This window comes from Delphinapterus leucas, chromosome 4 (assembly GCF_059928025.1).
Source record: "Delphinapterus leucas isolate spDelLeu-1000000601 "Yukka" chromosome 4, BTC_Dleu_Yukka2, whole genome shotgun sequence".
NCBI lineage: Eukaryota > Metazoa > Chordata > Mammalia > Artiodactyla > Monodontidae > Delphinapterus > Delphinapterus leucas.
In genome coordinates this window covers 47,448,565-47,470,183 of record NC_143132.1, presented here as the reverse complement: position 1 = coordinate 47,470,183, position 21,619 = coordinate 47,448,565, and the positions used below count along the sequence as shown (strand labels likewise).

General features: G+C 38.4%; 2 protein-coding genes across 6 annotated transcripts in view; one reads left to right on the top strand and one right to left on the bottom strand.

Moving 5' to 3' along the window:
• Positions 1 to 21,619, bottom strand: part of CMSS1 (cms1 ribosomal small subunit homolog) — a 383,286-nt gene that overhangs the window by 336,006 nt on the left and 25,661 nt on the right. The window lies entirely within an intron of this gene.
• Positions 1 to 21,619, top strand: part of FILIP1L (filamin A interacting protein 1 like) — a 45,985-nt gene that overhangs the window by 9,534 nt on the left and 14,832 nt on the right. For 2 of the 3 annotated variants that reach the window (XM_089910448.1, XM_089910449.1), the window contains exon 1: positions 18,549 to 21,304. In XM_089910448.1, coding sequence (XP_089766574.1) covers positions 18,644 to 21,304 — 2,661 coding nt within the window. In that variant the 5' untranslated portion in view covers positions 18,549 to 18,643. Of the gene's footprint in view, positions 1 to 18,528; positions 21,305 to 21,619 lie in introns of those variants that run through there. The other variant, XM_022587164.3, reaches the window with a different exon arrangement.

The following is a 21,619-nucleotide window of genomic DNA, read 5'->3' as shown; positions in this document are numbered from 1 at the left end:
TTTTTAAAATGTATGCAAGAGGACATGCAAAGACCACAAGAAAAATGGTCAGTTACATTCCAACAGATTTTAGAATAAAACTTTCCCACCTATCTGTAATTAAGTTTTACATATGGCCCAAACTCTAGTTCTCTAAAACATCATTTAGGAGACAGAAACCAGTCACCCTCAGGAACTAGGAAAAGTGAGTAAGGGTAGATGGAGGATGTTCACTGTGGTTCAGGATCTCACTGTTTGCTCAGCAGGCAGTCAGGCCAAACATCAACCTTCATCTTCCAACTGCCTTGACCTCCAAATACTGTTTAATGGTATTAAATGTTCTACTTCCTTTGCCCTCCTTATTTACTGATTTACTATAGCTAAAATGGAAGGGGAAAAAGAAGGAAGTTCTCTAGGGATCAAAATGTTTCACATTTTATGCTCTTTGGACTCCTATCTAGCCTGTTTCTCATGGCAAATTGTGTGATTTCAGTAGTCACAATAAAACATAAGCCTCTGTTGTTGTGGTTTCTAAGTTTCTGAAGTCTACATTTCCCACTAACAAGTTAGGAAACGTTTGGTTTCCCAAGCATACCACGTTAGCCGCTGCCTCTGTGCAGGCAGCCAGACTACAGGGAGGTGAAAACCAGTGAACTCATCTACTCTGGCACATGACTGCTCCCTGTTTTGGCCTTTTATGTTAAATCTACAAACTGAACACCAGTGAATTAAAGTATGAAAGCCAAATAAAAGAGTTAAGCCTTTTTTAAAAAAAGACTTACAGGAACTAGGGGCTTAAAAAAAATTTTCTTTCCTTTTGGCTCAGAGTAAGATTTGGAAAAGGATATATTCTTTGTAACTTTTTTAAAAAGAGAGAATAAAAGAAAAACAACCTACCAAAGAATAAGTGTTAAGAGAAAGGAATTATACTAATCCTCCAAAATATCTATTTGCAATATCTGAAAGAAAATAACCTGTGATCTGGGAAGAGGAAAAAAAAGGATGAAAGGAGATTAAAAACAAAATTGTGTAGCTACATCAGAATGCTTTTCTAAAGAATCTATTTCTGTTTTCCTCAATCCACTAAGATACAAAAGGAACATCTAAATATAAATGGATTTTGCAATAAGAGGAAAACATACAGGGCTTCCCTGGTGGCGCAGTGGTTGGAAGTCCGCCTGCCAATGCAGGGGACACGGGTTCGAGCCCTGGTCCGGGAAGATCCCACATGCTACGAGCAGCTAAGCCCGCCAAAAAAAAAAAAAAAAAAAAAAGAGAAATACATACAAATATTCTTAACAAGATAAAACACATACAGTACACACTTTTAAGGGTATACAGCATTATGCCCTTGAAGTCTGTCTGAGAAAAGGCTGCCTGCTAAAAATACTTTCCGAGAACTTTAAGTTCCTTGAAATGTTCTATGGAAATGGTATTTATGACAAACCCACCTCCTCTAGGGAACATGAGATGTTATTACTGGCAAAGTCACAATTTTCTAAACCATCCAGAAATAATCATGAATTTATGCCAAATGACTAAACTTGTTTTATTATTACAATGATTAAGAGAATATTTGCTAAGATCTCATGATCAAGCTCAAATTAGCCATGAACCTACAGAAAATACAGTGTCAAAACAGCGGATTGCAAGTGGTAGTGATTTTCTGTGCCTTTCACAGGCAGAATATTACAACACACAAATTCACTGGAGAGGATGATATATGAGATATATGAGATAGGAGGTGTGGATGTATGTCACGGTGGTGAGGAACTGCTTTTCTGTAAAATGAGAATAATAATACAGTAAGTCCCCTACATACGAACAAGTTCTTTTCTGAGAGCTTGTTCATAAATCCAGTTGGTTCGTAAGTCCAACAAAGTTAGCCTAGGTAGCCAACTAACACAATCGGCTATATAGTACTGTACTGTAATAGACTGTAATACTTTTCACACAAATAATATGTACATAAAAAACACAAAAAATAAAGAAAACATTTTAAATCTTACAGTACAGTACCTTGAAAAGTACAGTAGTACAGCACAACAGCTGGCATATAGGGGCTGGCATCGAGTGAACAGGCAAGAAGAGTTACTGACTGGAAGAGGGAGAGGAGGTGGGAGATGGTAGAGCTGAAGGATCGTCAGCAATAGGAGACCGAGGGCAAGCTGCAATTTCACTCACGCCAGACACTGATGGAATGCACATTCATGTCTTTGAAAGTTTGCGACTTGAAGGTTCGTATGTCGGGGACTTGCTGTACTTGCTTCTTATGACTGTTTCCGGGACTAGCATGGTACATGGCATATAATAATTCCTCAATAAATGATAACTGTTATTCAATGACTATAGAGGAAAGGAACTATTGAATACTTACAGTCATCCTTCAGTATCTGAGGGGGATTGGTTCCAGGACTCCCACAGATACCAAAATCCACAGGTGCTCAAGTCTCTCATATAAAATGATATAGTACAGTCAGCCCTCCCTATCTATGGGTTGTGCATCTGAAGATACAGAGGGTGACTGTACTATGTGTCTTTTGCTTACAGTCACACACTTATACCCTAACATGGTACCTAGTTCAAAAGTAGAACAGGTATTTGTTCAAATATTTAACAAATACTTATCGACTACCAAGCAAATACTGGGCACTGTTCTTGAGCTATAAATCTAGCACTGAATAAAACAGACCACTGCTTGACCCATCACTGAATAAAACACACACACACACAAAACACACACACACACACACACACAACACACCCACCCCTACCTCCCTACTCACATGAAGTTTACATTCTAGTAGGAGAGACAACCAATGATCAAGTAAGTAAAATATAGTATGCCAGGTGTTACTACATGAACTAGGGGAGAGAGTCCAGCGGCTCCCTGGGAAGGCAGCCAGTACAAAAGCCACAGGCTCTGCTGTGCTCAAGGAGCAACAGGGAAACTGGTATGACTGGAGCAGACTGAGCAAAGGTAGGGAGGGTCAGGGAGTCAATGGGATAGGGACCTAGAGTGCAGGAATGAATGAACAAATTAACACTAAAAGCATGAGATGGAGGAAAGAGGAAACTCTTCTGAGGTCAGTACTCTGCGTGGGCTTTCTCGCATGTAGACTGGTTAAGCTAAAAGAACACATGCTTTGTAGACAGTGAGTTTTTATTCTGGTTTGGTTATTTGTGCTATTTGGTAGTTATTTAACCTCTCTAAATTTTAGTGTTTTGGTCCTTACCCTCATCTGTAAAATAGGAATAATACTTACCTCATAAGGTTGTGTTAAGGATTAAGTAAGATCAAGTGGCACAGAATAGACCCTCAGTATGCTTGTTTCTTTTTCGCTATAAACTAAATCCCACACTGATAGCAACTGGGAATTGGAGTCTGTGTTCTAGTACCAGGGCTACCATAACAATGGTATTATTTAGTCTTCCTGGGCTTCAGTTTCTTAACTAAGAAAATGCACATGCTACACACAGACATTATAAAAACAGATATACATCAGTTAAGGTGTTGTTATAAAATTATAACCAAATAACATTACTATTATAATTTATCTTAATATTAAAAATTCAAAACAGCAAAAGTATGACTCCCTGTTTCTCTATGTTACTTCATCTCAAAAATCGTGTAAATTTAAATTTTTTAAGCATGAAGTTGTAAAGATTTATTTAGCAGCCATGTTGACTTTTATTCCCTTTTTCTGTCCCTGCTTAAGAACACTGATCTAATAGAAAGATCTCTGGGACTTCCTTGGCGGTCCAGCGGTTAAGACTTCGCCTTCCAATGCAGGGGGTGTGGGTTCGATCCCTGGTCGGGGAGCTAAGATCCCACATGCCTTGGGGCCAAAAAACCAGAAAACATAAAACAGAACCAATATTGTAACAATTCAATAAAGACTTTAAAAATGGTCCACATCAAAAAAATCTTAAAAAAAGAAGAATCTCCAAGAAAATATTTAACTGCAAAAACCAAGGTGAAGGATAAAGAGAGTTTATAGTAAGTTATTTTTTTGTATAAAAAAGGGAGAGACTAAGAATATTTGTATTTGCTTATTTACTCATAAAGACACTACAGAAGTACATGTAAGAAACTAATATCAGTGGTTATAAGTTGGGGAAGAGGAACTGGCAGATGAAGGATGAGGTAGGACCCTATACCTTTTAATATACATATTTGGAGACGTATATATTTAGGAATGCTAATCTGAAATCCAAGACTGAAATTCAGACTTTCTTGAAGAGTTAAAACTGAGCAAAGTAAACTTTGTATAATTAAAAAGTTAAGTATACAACAGTATGAAAACCTCAAATAACTTCTTTCTCAGATAATCTGAGTATTCCTCAACCTGTTATTTGTATTTTTTTCTGAAATGTTCAAAAAACATTATAAAATATCCTCAATAGTCCTCTCCACATTTTCCACTATGGAAACTAAGCCCAGCAGTAGCACATACAGAAAGAGACTGCATCCGTCAGCCCACCCCACCTCTGTGTCCCCAGGCAGACAAGTCTAGGAGCATATTATCGCAGCAGAGAACGTCACTGCACGTTTACACGCAAGGAACGAAGAACAGGAGAAAGAGAAGGAGAACATCAAAGAGGCTTTGGGAGAATCAGCTATTAGTATCCGTTGTGATATGCTGGCATTTCACTGGATAATACACGTTCAAAGCACGTTCTCTTCCAGGAAGGGAGAAGAGCTGTGGTGCAGATCTGTGAACAAAAGAGAAATGGGGAATACTGATCCCAAATATATTTGAGCAGCAAACAGTGAAGAAGAGTTATGAATGTCAGAGACAACTAACACAAAAAGATCTAACAGAAGTTTTCCAAAAAATCAACTATGCCCTAAAATGGTGGTTACAGCCAGAGGTGACATTTCCCCCCCAGGTTTTCTGCAATGTTGGGAGACGTTGTTTGATTGTCACAACAGAGCTGGGGGTGCTGAGTTACTTCTGGCATCTAGTGGGTAGAGGCCAGGGGTGCTGCTAAACACCCTGCAATGCACAGGCAGTCCCCACACCAAAGAGTCATCCAGCCCAAGATGTCAGTACTGCCAAAGCCGAGAAACCCTAGCCTACCAATGATAATCAGTATAGCAAACCATGTGCATGGCTGAAAAGATCCATGAATGGCCTGAAGATAGATCACAGTAAATAGATTATGGAGTCGTATCTTTCATTCTAGTGTGAATTCAGACTCTGTCTCTCCCAGGTGACCGTTACATGAGGCAGCCCATTGTGGCTGAGATGTTCTTCTATACTGTCATCATCAGTACAGTTTCCTACTTCTAGTGGTAACTGATATGTATTGTGCCAGGCAGTATGCTAGGGGCTTTTGTATAGATTGTTTTACTTGATCCTTGGAACAGCACTATTATGAGGGAGGTTCCAGTATTATCCCCATTCTACAGATGAAGAAAATGAGATTTGTAGAGGTTAAATTGCTTGCTCAGTCACACTAGGTAGAGTGGGGAAGCCAAGACTCAGGTCTGAAAACTGAACTCCAAAATCTGAATTTCTCCCCCAGCACTACCCTGCCCCCCACAGTATTCTATTGCCTCTTTCCCATTTGTGCCTCGGTGCTGGTGAGCATACTTGCTCCCTGTCAGTCATCTTGCCTGGCCCTTGTCACCCACCTGCACTGTTTACTGCCATCTACTGCTGGGGCAGTAGGGAATAGGCAGTAGACAGGACATCATTCCTATCCTAAAGAAGGCTACCATGGTGGAGCAAACAAATATGATCCAGAAGAACACAGATCACAAAGAGTACCAAATCAACCACAGAGAGGGGGAGGAAGGAATGGAAAGACTGATAAACAGTCAAAATGTTAGCAACCTGGGAACAAGCCCAATATCATCATTACCATCAACTTAAACTTAAAGGCAGCTCTGCATGCCATGTACAAGGCAAGGTGCTCTCAGGAATATAGGAGCACACTCAATCTGTGACAGTCCAAGGCACCACATGCTGGGGGGCTTTTTGAATACTTCTCTCAGGCAGCTGGGGAAGGCACCATGGCTGTGGGAGCCCTACGTAGGCCTTGACAGATCAGGGAGATGAAACTTCCAGTCTGCCGAGGACCTTAAGTCTCAATCTGTTGAAAGACAGGCTATTTTTTTTTCCTTTGTTTGTTTTTTTGGTGTAGTAGCAATCAAAATGAAAAGTCTGGAAAAGAAAAAAATGTTAAAACACTGATCTGAGGGATCTTTTTCAAACCTCATTCCGAGTGGGGAGGTGGGGAGAAGAACATGAAAAGAAAAGTGAGTCGGCTCTTTAGTGTAGTAGTATACTCACAGTAATTTTTTTTTTAAGTTTCTTCGTGATAGCTATAATATATTCAAAGCAAAGAATCTATTTCAGTAAATGGCAAAAAGACAAATCCATCTGAGTAGATAATTTTTAATATGAAAAATTAAAATGAGGGATGAGGAAGCATAAGCTTAGTGGTATTCAATGAACATCCATCATCCAACAGTTCTTTCTAGAAAGTTCCTTAACTGACAATACAGCACTGAAGAACTAACAACATATAATTCAGGCTCTAAGTAATTATCGTGGTACAAATTTACACATGCTGTCCTTATTGTCACTCCCTTGTTAGTTCTGATTTCCTCTCCTGGGCCTAGACTGAGCACCTTTTTAAGTCTCCACCCGGCCCTTTGACTGGAGTGTGCAGTCTCCTAGCCTAGATTCCATGGTCTCAAAATGAAAATATTCTCCTTGTAGCCTTACTCCCCAAGCTCTGCGCCTGTGAGCTCTTAGACTGACCTTTTTCTAGTTCTGAAACCTTGCCTTTCAGCAGTTTTTCTTTCTAGGAGACCCTTTGTCTCAGTTTCTTTGCTCTTTTTCCTTCTTTTTAAAAAAAGATTTGTAACAATCCTGGTCCCTCTGCTCAATCTGAGGATTTCATAAGCTCCTCTTAGGATCCGGTTTCTCTGCTAAAAGCTCCCTCCTTATAATTAGTAGGTCATTGATGATCTGCATCTTATTAATTCACTTCCTCTTACCCCTGGGGAGCCAAACAAGATTGTTCAGATGTTGAAGAGTTCTGACTCACCCCCATTTTTACTGTATATTCCTCTGACACCAGCTAAAGCCTTCTCCATCACTTCATACCCTAATTCTTATTTCAAACAGTGAAGGAAAACAGCAACCCAGTTTTCTGGATCTGGACCCATTTATGGTGTCTCTAAATGATCTCAATGATGATGACAGTATCTTCAGTAACAAGGACATAAAGCAGACACAGATTTATACTCATACTTGGCTAGCAGATGCCAAAAAGAGTGTTACTGTTCTTCTAGATCTTGCTGACCAAGTCAAATGAATCAAGCATTACATTATGACTATGGTATGCTGTAGCTGTAATTTTTTTAAAAAAACCTTTAACTTGTGAGAGAAATAAAAGGAAGCAGCATACATAGAATAAAAAAGACTAGTCATAGCTATTTATATGAGTGCTCCTAAAAATTAGACTAAACAGTGAAAAGTCCCATTGAAAAAGCAAAGAGTAGAGCAAGGAAACATAAATTACAGGCCTGATTACCAAGAACCTATCTCAACCTAAGGAAGCTTTCTAACAAATTCCATGTAATTACTCTGCAAACTGCTTAGAATTCTGTGGTTATTTAACCATAAACATGGCTGCTATCAATACAATGCAACAATTAAAACTACATATTAGATAAAAATTGCTTAAAGATATAGTGGGACATCATTATAATCAGACTATCAAAGTCCAGCCATGAGAGCAGATATAAAAATGAATAAAGCATTATATGTAGTTTTCTGCTTATTAATGAACATGTTAAATCAAGAAGAAAAAGTAATGTATTAAACTAGTGCTGGAAGAATGAAAGCAAATATAGGAATTGAGGCCCATCGAGGTGAAGTTACACAGGACTAGAATGAGAGATACACTATTTCATATATCTTAAGAAAAGACTAAACAGGACTTGGTATCATCACACTGTTTCGTTGTTGATGGGAAACTATTATAAGTTATGACTAGAGTAAGGTCTGCAAGTATACAGGCAGGTTTTAACAGAAAAAGGTAAACTGATAAATAACAGGCACAGTACTTTGCACATAGTAGGTGCTCACTGTAATTGCCTCATAAAAGTCTGAAATGAATTAAATGTCTGCCGACCTGCACAGCACTGTGAATGAACCCATTTAAGAACCAGGTCACTCAGTGGTTTCCATGCCCTTATTTCAAATTGTGGTTTCAAACAAAACACGATGTCTTATGGAGGCAGTTTTGTCACTTAGGATTTTTCTAAAAACTAGGAAAGAGGTATTTGAAGGCAGGGAATCTTCCATCTATCTATGATGGGGAGCAACTAGTTTTATTAACAACGTAAACACTAAAGCAGTGAGTAGGCCAGTGAATCTGGGGACTTCATCAATATGAAGCGAAGGGCTCACTCAGTAACAGCCTGAAGAAGGTGACAGCCTAAACCAGAGACTTTTCCAGAGAAAGACATATTTGCCATTTATGCTTCAACTGTCTATTCTCGAGATGAACAGTGATTCTCAAACTATGGCCCCTTTCAAGAGGTCTGTGAGGTCAAAGCTATTTTCATAATAACGCTATCTTTTTCATTCATTCCCTCACAAGCATAAAAGGAGTTTTCCAAAGGCGAGATGACATGTGGTGACGTCATTGCTCTTACAGCTGATGGAATGTGTGAAACAGATTTGAGAATCCAGCTGCCTTCAATTAAGCCAGGCATTAGAGTTTGCAAAAATATAAAACAACCCTTCCCACTAAGTTTTTGGGTTAGAAAAAGTTATTTTTCATAAAAATATCTTATTTATGTTAACATATAGTGGGTTTATTATTTTTAATGAATAAATATATAAATACTTTAAAATATCTTGGTCTGAATTTCTAATACTATAAATATTGACAGACATAACCCACATAATCAAAAGCTCTTTAGAGTCCTCATATCTGCTCATTCTTTCCCAAAAGCCTACAAACTCTGGAGAACAGGAACCCTCCCTGTTCATCTCAGTATAGTCCCAGTATTATATTCTTTGTTGTTTGCAAATTAAATGAACAAAAGTGTTGCTATATACATAACATCAGAAACAGTAAATTCAAGATCCATATAGTAAATACAGTGGGTATTTGTCCTCTAAAAGATGACAGGTGAGAAACTAAGCTGACTCTGAAGTTGTTCACTACTTATAGGTTGATTTCTATAGCTACCAGAAACAACACAATGCCATTAATGGCTTGTGGTTTTATTGCTTGATAATCATGCTAAGCTTATTTATATGGGCCAGTTGTATGAAAAACTGGGAAAGGATCTGGAAAAGTAGAAACATAATTGATGTGTTAGGGTGGTCAGACCATATGTGAATATTTCCTTTTCAGTTTCATTGTTGTTAATGTTGCTTGTGTAATAAACAAACATATTTGTACAGTAGAGCTCTGGCTCTGAGGAAAAAATAAAAAGGACCACTCCTTTGTTTGCAGACATGAAATAACCAAAGGAGAGTGGGGGGCTAGGATGTGGACATTTACCACCCATCTCCCTTCTCCTCAAACAAGCAAGCATATACAGTTCTAGTGCAGGGATCCGAAGAAGGAAGAACAGTCTCAGTTCTTTCCAGAGGCCAGTGTACTTGGAGAACACCAACGGGAAAACCATTTACACCTAATTTTTTTAAATACCTAAAACCAGGCACATGGTAAACACCAGAGCACCTTCTTTTAAAAATGAATAAAATTAGTTAGGACAATACTACAGTATTTCCCACAGGAAAATGTTCATTCATTCATTCAAAAAGCCATTCATTTGGTACCTTCTACATATAAGGGCTTTGTAGTAGACAATATAGAAGACACAAATGAATCAGACATGTGTCCTGTTCTTAAGAAGCTTATATTTTAGTAGTGTTGATTGTAATGTACATAAATAAAACACAAATCAAAAGTGATGAGAATTATATATAAGTTATTATGGGTATGACTGGCATTATAACATTTAGACACACCATCTGTTTCATTGTGTGTGTTATATGATGCATATTACTAAGTGTCTTACTTAGAGGAGATGAAATACATTCACACATGTGTGCTGACGTGTGTGTAAATAAAAACTGAAAAGATGCTCTGAATGTATACTTTGTAATAAGGAACCAGCATTATGATTAGTACCAAAGAATGCTCAAGATTACATACGTGATTATTTTTGAAAAAACAAGGAGCTGGCATTGCACAGAATAATAGTGATAAACTACAGTAAGTTTTGACAGTTCCGAGCCATAATAGAAACTTTAAAGAAGAGCTGTTATAAGCCACTGCTGTAAGCCAGTTTGGATTTAACTACCTCACATTTGTGTACATAAAACCAGCTTCTACAACCTGTTTTTATTGGACAGGATTCAATGAATGTTCCTATAATCCTCTCATGTCAGTACTTGAACATGAATATGAGTACTCCAAGACAGTATTCTTCAAACTGGAGTACACATACTCTTGTGGGTACACAAAGAATTTCCAGAGGTATAAGCATGGAGAGCTTTAAGGGAATCAGTGTCTACATCCGCAATTCACACACATGCTGTCTGCCAGAAGAAAAGTGCTTGTGCTCTACAAGTTTCCTTTTTTAACAACCCTTTCAAAAGAGTCCTCTTCTTACTTAACAAAATCTTACCAAATTAATGTAAGATCTTCTTACATTGTATCTTCCTGGGTTGGAAACCCCTCTGGGGCACAGACAAAGGGACAATTCTAGAAATACTCCTGATAGTGTCCCATGAGAGCAGAGCAGCAGCAGCTTCAGAACCAACTGGATGGATACAGGCAAATAACAGTGCCTGTTATTTCATCTGGGGACAACTCAGGGTAATAAGCTCTTGTTCCTCATCTCTTCTAGAAGTGAAATGGTTGCCAGAGGGACGTGTATTTACACTTGTACTTAAGTTGAAAAATGAAGCCAGACTTTTCCTGAATGTCTGATTTGGTTGACTGGTTTGCCAGTGATGACTTTTAGATTATATGGCAGACATTAATATATATCTTTTGCAATTATTTAAACCTTGAATAAAAAATTCTAGATGCCAGCTTTAAAATGTGTGAAGGTGTACTTAGTTTAAAAAAATTGTTTTAGAACAAATTACCAAAAGAGAATTAAGAAAACAATTCCATTTACAATAGCATCAAAATGAATAAAATACTTAGGAATAAATTTAACCAAGGAAGTAAAAGATCTGTATAGTAAAACTATAAGACATTGATGAAATAAAATGAAGAAGACACAGATAAATGGACTGATGTTCCATGTTCATGGATTGGAAGAATTATTATTGTTAAAATGTCCATACTATCCAAATGATCTACAGATTCAATGTAATTCCTATCAAAATTCCAATGTAATTTTTCACAGAAATAGAAAAAACAATCCTAAAATGTACATGGAACCACAAAAGACCCTGAATAGCCAAAGCAATCTTGATAAAGAACAAAGCTGGAGGCATCATATGTCCTGATTTCAAACTATACTAGAAGCCTATAATAATCAAAACAGTTGGTATTGGCATAAAAAAAGACACAGAGACCAGTGAAACACAAAAGAGATCCCAGACATAAACCCATCCATATATAGTCAATTAATTTTCAACAAAGGAGCCAAGAATATACAAGGGGGAAAGGATAGTCTCTTCAAAAACTGCTGCTAGAAAAACAGGATATTCACATGCAAAAGAATGAAATTGGACTCCTGTCCTACATTATACACAAAAATCAACTCAGAATGGATTACGGATTTGAACCTAAGACCTGAAACTAAAAGTCCTAGAAAAAAAATATAGGGGCAAGCTCCCTGACACTGGTCTTGGCAATGATGTTTTGAATTTGACACCAAAAGCAAAGGTAACAGAAGTAAAAATAAGCAGATAGGACTACATCAAACTAAAAAGAGCTTCTGCACAGCAGAGGAAACCATGAACAAAATGAAAAGGTATCCTACGGAATGGGAGAAAATATTTGCAAACCATATATAACTGATAAGGGGTTATTATCCAAAATATACAAAGAACTCATACAACTCAAAGCAGAAAATTCAAATAACCCAATTAAAAAATGGGCAAAGGACCTGAACAGACACTTTTCCAAAGAAGACATACAAATGGCCAACAGGTATATGAAAAGGCACTCCACATCACTAATCATCAGGGAAATGCAGATCAAAACCACAATGAGATATCATCTCACGTCTGTGAGGATGTCTATTATCAAAAAGACGAGATAACAAACGCTAGGGAGGATGTGGAGAAAAGGGAACTGCTGCACACTGCAGATGGGAATGTAAACTGGTACAGCCACTATAGAAAACAGTGTAGAGGTTTCTCAAGAAATTGAAAATAGAACTACCATGTGATCCTTTGGTATATATCCCAAGGAAATGAAATCACTATCTTGAAGAGATATCTGTACTCCCATGTTCACTGCAGCATTATTCACAATAGCCAAGGTATGGAAACAGTCTGAGTGTCTGACAACAGATGAATGGGTAAACAAAGTGTGGCGTGTATGGGTGCATATATACAAATGTATTTTACATATATAAATATGTATATGTGTTACATATGTAAATACACATATGTAAATACATGTAAAGTATATTTTATACTATGTATGTAAAAGTGTATAATATTTAGATATAATGTATACATGTAAATGTTAATATATAATACATTATATATCTACAGTACATATATACATTTACATGTGTGTACACACATATGTTAGAATATTATTCAGCCTTTAAAAAGAAGGAAATCCTGCCATTTGCAATAACATGGATGAACCTAGAGGGCATTATGCAAAGTGAAATAAGCTAGGCAGAGACAGACAAATAGTGCATGGTATTACTTAAATGTGGAATCTAAAAAAAAAGTTGAACTCAGAAAGAGAGTAGAATGGTGGTTGCCAGGGACTGGGGATATGGGGGAAATAGGGAGGGGCTGGTAAAACTATAGTTATAAGATGAATACTGTCTGAGGTTATCATGTATAACACGGTGGTAACAGTTGATAATACTGTATTTTATAATTGAAATTTGCTGAGAGAACAGAACCTAAGTGTTCTTACACACACAAAAAAGGTGAACATGTGAGGTAATGGAACTATTAACTTGGTGAGAATCCTTTCATAATTCATATATATGTATATCAAATCATCACATTGCATACTTTAAATATCTTATAACTTTATTTTTCAATTATACCTCAATTAGTAAAAAAGACAGCATTTGCTAAAAGAAAGTGCTAATAATTACTCTTTACAGGAACAAATTAATTGTACATAATAGAAAATTATTTTAGGAGTTATGAGCAAACACTTGAAAACCACTGCTCTGTGAGATATGAACTAAAAAGAAAGCAAGCACAATGATAAGTGAGAATTTTTCTTTAGGCTGATAAGTTTCTCTAACACACAGAGTGTTCCTGGAGAAAGACACTTCAGATGTGGACCAGGTCCATGAACTAGTTTGTGTTCTTTGTTGGAGAGGCATTGTAGTATGGGGAAAGAGAACAGGCTCTGTCTGCCCTTTCCTGATCTTTCTGACCCTCAATTTTCATGGCTGTAAAATAGAGAATAATCTCAAACCCCATAGGCTCACCTGAGAATTAGAAGCAATAGCTGTACTACTGACTTAGCTCAGTGCTTGGCAGCACATCACTGGCACTAAAAGAATGGCAGCATTCTTTTACCAGAATTCTTTTACTATGGTATATAGTTTCAAAAAATTTTAGTCTTTGGGCTAGAACTAAAGTTATTTACTGCCTTTTTTTTTTTTTTTTTTGCGGTATGCGGGCCTCTCACTGTTGTGGCCTCTCCCGTTGCGGAGCACAGGCTCTGGACGCGCAGGCCCAGCCGCTCCGTGGCATGTGGGATCCTCCCGGACCGGGGCACGAACCCGCGTCCCCTGCATCGGCAGGCGGACTCTCAACCACTGCGCCACCAGGGAAGCCCTACTGCCTTTTTTAAGGTGAAAATTAGGTACTAATCGAATACCTATGATATGCATTTTAAGTCATTTTTTCCAGTAATGATGAGAGATTTTAGATTAGTCATTAGTCCTACCTGATGTTCTCTGTGAGAAGAATGGATGGCCCTGTAGGTCAGGAATATATGCTATGCCGACAGTTTGGGGTATTATCAATGATGAACAATTGGCTGAGTTAATATTGAGACAGAATACTATTTCCACTAAACATCTGACACATACATAGTAAAGCCTTAGTCCTGGCATCACCTGGGAGCATGCTGTAATGCAAATTTTGAGGCCCATCCCCTGCGTACAAAATTGGAATCTGCCATTGAACAAGATTCCCAGGTGATTCAAATGAACCTTAAACTGTGAGAAGCACTGGTAAGGAACAGGCTCTGAGCAGAGAAGATACAATCACCAGGTGTATATGTAAGTGAGGCGGGAAAGATGAGTCAGGCAGGACCATAAAGAGTCTAACTTATAATGACAGACTGGCATATACACGTGTATAAACACACACACAACACGAACACAGGCTTAGATCAGTGGTTCTCAACTGGGGGTGATGCTGCACCCCCCATAAGATACTGGCCGATGTCTGGAGATATTTTTGGTTGTCACAACTGGGGAGATGTTACGAGCATCTACTGAGACCAAAGATGCTGCTAAACATCTTACAAGGCCCTCCACCATAAAGAATCAGTTGGCCCAAAACGTCAATAGTGCTGACGTTGAAGAAACCCTAGCATAGATTATACAAACATATTAATTGGAAAAGGCACAAAGGCATACTAATTGGAACTATTCATGGGAAAAGGAGCAATAATTTGACCTCACAGTTCTGAGGGGAAGAATTTCATATCTGGACATCCCAAGGTCTATGCTGCTTTCAAGATTATGAGTACCCTGGTTAAAAGCTCTCAAAATCACTTATCTGCTGTTACTAGCAAAACCAGAGTCAATGATAATCTGTATTAGCATAAAAAGTCAGTCAGCATCAATGCCTAGAGCCTGTTAATATGCAAAGAAAAATAATGGAGACAGAAAATTGTTACTGTTTGGTTTAAAACCCAATCCTACTGAAGAAGGAAGCTGCCTTAGGACTCTCAAACTCCACACCCTCCTTACCAAAAAGATACCAAGTCTATACCCTCATTGTACACGTCCACAATCCCTTGTCTGCAATTTCAAAGATCTAAAAACTACATAAAGTTTTTGCTAAATTGTGGCAGCAAAACTTCTTATCTGAACTCATTTGGCAGCAAAACCTGAATGGATGTGAGGTTATTTATTATCTTAATTATCCCACTCAGTGTAACTATTCACATGGTTCACTGTAGAAGTATTCAGAGGTTTGCTTATAGGAGGTGGTGCCACAGGCCTTACTGAAGCTGTTATATAATATATGGTGGATGCTCCTTACTGCCCTTCTAAAATTTGAAAACTCTAGAATTTTGGAAACATTTGGCTTTGGAAATTCTAGATAAGTGATTGTGGACCTCAAATAACTAAAATGCAGTCAACTCTCAGCAAATATTTGCTGAAAGCATTCAAATATATATTTGAAAGAAAAAAAAAATAACCTAGTCAACTATATGTGTGTATATACACATAAACACACACACTTGTATTATACACTCACATAAATATATATATATATATATATATATATATATATATATATCCCTGCATTAGTAGTTAGCATTGTGGCAATTAGCTTCCTTGTTTAGGGCACTGTGCACAACACGCCAGGCTTGCAGCTTCAAATCTTGTAAGACCAGCTAACTTTACAAAGAAACACCTTTCTTCAAGACTATAAATTAACCTCAAACTTTATCCTTCAAAATGCTTCTGGATATAAGGCAAGAAATAGTGAATAATTTAGGATCAACCCATTCACCATACCAAAAGTGCTGATTCCAATTCAGTAGCATAACCAGTGTCTCTGCCTCTCTCTTTTTTTCTCTCTCTCTCATACATACATCACAACCCTGCAATGTGTAATAGCATTACAAGCACCCAACTGGCTCTGGAAAGGTTCCATCAGGGCCTCCCTCCTATCCTGGATTCACATTGGTTGATGGTTGGGGGTATAACTCTTTCTGCATATAAATTCCTATTTTCCTCCCTGAAAGGCTTTACCTGACTAGCCTGTTGACTGTCCTAAGGTGTGCTCATGGGACTGGTCCAGGGGAATAGCAGGTTGTTAGGAAACAAGTAGTAACGAAATGCTGAGAGCAAATGTATTCGAATTGTCAGTTTCATGTGTCTGTGTAAGATGGGGCTTGGAAACAGATGGGGATACCAGCTGATTTTCAGAAACCATGAAAAAGATAAATGAACTTGCACCATGCTGAAAAAGATGCATCATGCTTGCTGCTGGAAACACTGAACACAATGGAAACTGAAGCGTCTTCAGAATCTTTTTTGCCAGTTATGGCAATGCTAAGATTCACTGATGACCATTCAATTTTAATGTTCTTTTCATTATACTTCAAACAGTCTTCCCTCCTTCGTATCCTAAGAAAACATACCTTCTTCTCATGAAAATGAAATGGCACATGGTATTATTTAATAAGTTGAAAAATCCTGAAAAGTTTTTGTGAAACTGTTCTCTAATAAAATTCTAAGAACTGTGATGTAGAGAGGGGAAAATATTTCGCTGCAGTACTGTTAAATACCATTCTAATGCTAAGGTGGGAGGAAGAAGCACTTTGCCAAAGTTTCTGTAACCACTTCACCACCAAAGCAGTTTCCCATGGACTCTGCCACTGGGTTGTGAAGTCACTACCTTTCGGGAGGGAGCCGCCGTGTTTCTCTTCTCAGGTTCCCATGTGTCTCAAATAGGGAGTGGGACAGAGCCAGAAGCCATGGGCAAGCCTCTTGCCAAGACTGTGGATGAGATCATCAACCACCCCACCCCGGCATCCAGACCAGCTTCTTCAGAATTTCACAGACCACAGCCCTTGGGCCAGCCTGTCAGGTTCTCAAAACAGGAAAAACTAAAAGTGGATCCTCCCCATAAAAAAGTTTGAGAGTTCTTTCATTATACAATTATTTTAAACACGTTCCTCTTGTGTAGTGTAATTACAGAAGAGTGGATTAGAATCTCAAAAAGGACTCTTATTTCCAAGAAGAATACCCCAAGTTAACTTCCTAGTAAAATGTCCTCTCAAATCCTGAACAACTTTAAAAAGAAAGTTCTGTGGCAAGGAGTAAAGACATGCATTGGATAGTTAACTCATTCCTAGTAGAAAAGATATATTAAAGTATTATGAATTCTCTATGCTTGATCAGAAAACAAATATTTATAACTTCTAATCCATGACAAGTCCTTTAGTTCAATTTTTCAGGGATTCCATCCTATTTTAGCTTCCGTATAACAATACTGCAAAGCTGTAATTACATCCTCTATAATCAGCCCATTACCAGTGTAATTAAGGAGTGCCACAAATTTAAAACTACGACCTCAATACTGAGGGAAAAAATGTGTGGAAGAGACAGTTTATATTGCAGGTAAAATGTCCTCCTGTTTTGTTGACAAACTTAAGATATAAAGAAAAAAAATAACATGTTATCATAGAGTCATCATTCAAGAGGGACTCATTATGTTCCTGATAAGAATTTTTCCTCCATCATTTCTAACATGTCACTTATCAAGCTCTTTTGTATCAAATCCCATGCTCTTCCCAAGTGTTATGAACACTCTGAACCCCTTTAGGTGCCTGTCAATTACTCTCATTCAACTACCATCCACTGTGGGGACAGAGATATATGTGAATTGATTCCTGACACAATGTCAGGCTAGTGTAAACCAAATTTAAACTGGCAAATAGGTCCATCAGTAAAGTGCCTAACTTCTAAGCAATGTGAATAAATTTTATCTTAACTAAGAATCAGGAAGCTGATCACCAAACATTAATGTATCACGTAATGGTTCAAGCCAACCATCTGATAAATATAATAATAACCACATTAATAAAATGGATCAACAACACTTATCAAATGCTTATTATGTGCCAGCACTGTGAGAATCTTAGACAAATTATCTCATTTAATTTTCACAGATGGCCCCTGAAATAATACAATTATTGCCTCCATTTTTCATAGAGGAAACTGAAGCCCTGGGGATGTTAAATAACTGCCCAGGTTAATTAGTTGGTAAGAGTAGGGCCAGTCTGGAAGCTTCCTCCAACTGAATCTCAAGCTTGTGTCTGTTTTTACAGCCTTCAGGCTACAATGTCTACTGATTATACGTTACACAAGCAATTTAAACCAAATATTCTTGCCCTCCTGGTGAACTGCAACTGTTACCAATCAATGAGGGGTGAGAGGTAAGCAGGTAGTGAAAACAAAAAAAGCAAGACATCTGTTTAATCAAGATTCTCCTCCCCCATCAAATTCAGGAACTCCTTTCCATATACTGTATGAGTCGATACTGTCTTTCTAAATCACATGAATGTTTACTTACAGCTGACAAGTTACTAAAGCACCAGTTACAAAATAGAATGTGCTCTTGTATTTTTCAGATTAAAAAGGTTAATTGACCAAGAAACGGAGTCCCAGAAGAAGGAGGAGCAAGAAAAAGAGAAGAGGGTCACTGCCCTGAAAGAGGAGCTGACCAAACTGAAGTCTTTTGCTTTGATGGTGGTGGACGAACAACAAAGGCTGACGGCACAGCTTGCCCTTCAAAGACAGAAAATCCAAGACCTAACCACGAGTGCAAAGGAAACACATGCTAAACTAGCCCTTGCTGAAGCCAGAGTTCAGGAAGAAGAGCAGAAGGCAACCAGACTAGAGAACGATCTGCACACGCAGACCACAAAGTTTCACCAGAACCAAGAAACAATTATGGCGAAGCTCACCAATGAGGACAGCCAAAATCGCCAGCTTCGACAAAAGCTGGCAGCACTCAGCCGGCAAATTGATGAGTTAGAAGAGACAAACAGATCTTTACGAAAAGCAGAAGAGGAGCTGCAAGATATAAAAGAAAAAATTAACAAGGGAGAATATGGAAACTCCAGTATCATGGCTGAGGTGGAGGAGCTCAGGAAACGTGTGCTAGAAATGGAAGGGAAGGATGAAGAGCTCATAAAAATGGAGGAGCAGTGCAGAGATCTCAATAAGAGGCTGGAAAAGGAAACATCACAGAGTAAAGACTTTAAACTCGAGGTTGAAAAACTCAATAAAAGAATTATGGCTCTGGAAAAATTAGAAGATGCTTTCAACAAAAGCAAACAAGAATGTTACTCTCTGAAATGTAATTTAGAAAAAGAAAGGATGACCACAAAGCAGTTATCTCAGGAACTGGAGAGTTTAAAGATAAGGATCAAAGAGCTAGAAGCCATTGAAAGTCGTCTGGAGAAGACAGAATTCACCCTAAAAGAGGACTTAACTAAACTGAAAACATTAACTGTGATGCTGGTAGATGAACGGAAAACAATGAGTGAAAAATTAAAGCAAACTGAAGATAAGTTACAAGCTGCTGCTTCTCAGCTTCAAGTGGAGCAAAATAAAGTGACAACGGTTACTGAGAAGTTAATTGAGGAAACTAAAAGGGCACTGAAGTCCAAAACTGATGTGGAAGAAAAAATGTACAGTGTAACGAAAGAGAGAGATGATCTAAAAAACAAACTGAAAGCAGAAGAAGAGAAAGGAAATGATCTCCTGTCCAAAGTGAACATGTTGAAAAACAGGCTTCAATCATTGGAAGCAATTGAGAAAGATTTCCTAAAAAACAAATTAAATCAAGATTCTGGTAAGTCCACAATAGCATTACACCAAGAGAACAATAAGATTAAAGAGCTCTCTCAAGAAGTGGAAAGACTGAAACTGAAGTTAAAGGATATGAAATCCATTGAGGACGACCTCATGAAAACTGAAGATGAGTATGAGACTCTAGAACGAAGGTATGCTAATGAACGAGACAAAGCTCAATTTTTATCTGAAGAGCTGGAACATGTTAAAATGGAACTTGCCAAATACAAGTTAGCAGAAAAGACAGACTCCAGTCATGAACAATGGCTTTTCAAAAGGCTTCAGGAAGAAGAAGCTAAATCAGGTCACCTCTCAAGAGAAGTGGATGCACTGAAAGAGAAAATTCATGAATACATGGCAACTGAAGACCTGATATGTCTCCTCCAGGGAGATCATTCAGTTCTGCAAAAGAAACTCAGTCAACAAGAAAACAGGAACAGAGATTTAGGAAGAGAGATCGAAAACCTCACTAAAGAGTTAGAGCGGTACCGTCATTTCAGTAAGAGCCTCCGGCCCAGTCTCAATGGAAGAAGAATCTCTGACCCTCAAGTATTTTCTAAAGAAGTTCAAACAGAAGCAGTAGACAATGAGCCACCTGATTACAAGAGTCTCATTCCTCTGGAACGAGCAGTCATCAACGGTCAGTTATATGAGGAGAGTGAGGACCAGAATGAGGACCCTAATGATGAGGAGTCCGTGCTGTCCTTCAAATGCAACTCATCTACTCCCTGTCCTGTTAACAGGAAGCTATGGATTCCTTGGATGAAGTCCAAGGAGGGCCATCCTCAGAATGGAAAAATACAAACTAAACCCAATGGCAACTTTGTGCAACCTGGAGATCTAGTCCTAAGCCACACACCTGGGCAGCCACTGCATATAAAGGTTACTCCAGACCATGTCCAAAACACAGCCACTCTTGAAATCACAAGTCCGACCACAGAGAGTCCTCACTCTTACACAAGCACTGCAGTGATACCAAACTGTGGCACCCCGAAGCAAAGGATAACCATCCTCCAAAATGCCTCCATAACTCCAGTGAAATCAAAAACCTCTGCTGAAGGCCTTATGAATTTAGAGCAAGGCATGTCCCCAATTACCATGGCAACCTTTGCCAGGGCACAGACCCCAGAGTCTTGTGGTTCCATAACTCCAGAAAGGACAATGTCACCTATTCAGGTTTTGGCTGTTACTGGTTCAACTAGCTCCCCTGAGCAGGGACGCTCTCCAGAGCCGATAGAAATCAGTGCCAAGCACGCGATTTTCAGAGTCTCCCCTGATCGGCAGTCATCATGGCAGTTTCAGCGTTCAAACAGTAACAGTTCAAGTGTGATAACTACTGAGGATAATAAAATCCACATTCACTTAGGAAGTCCTTACATGCAAGCCGTAGCTAGCTCCGTGAGACCTGCCAGCCCTTCAGCATCACTGCAGGATAACCGAACTCAAAGCTTAACTAATGGGGCACTAAACAAAACAACCAATAAAGTCACCAGCAGTATTACTATCACACCAACAGCCACACCTCTTCCTCGACAATCACAAATTACAGTAAGTAATATATATAACTGACCACCCTCCCTTATTTGGTTTATACCGATATTATTGCAAGGAACTCAGTCCTTTTTAATTATCCCTCCACATCCCTCAAAAGACTGACTGAACTTGTACTTTGGGAAGGTTTATGCATGAACCGTCCAAGAGTATCTGAAACTAACTGTTGCCTGCATAGTCATATCAAGCGTGCACTTACTGTATATTTTTTCATTTACATACCTGTATGGAAAATATTTAGTCTGCACTTGTATAAATACATCTTTATGTATTTCATTTTCCATAACTCACATTAATTTGACTGCAACTTGT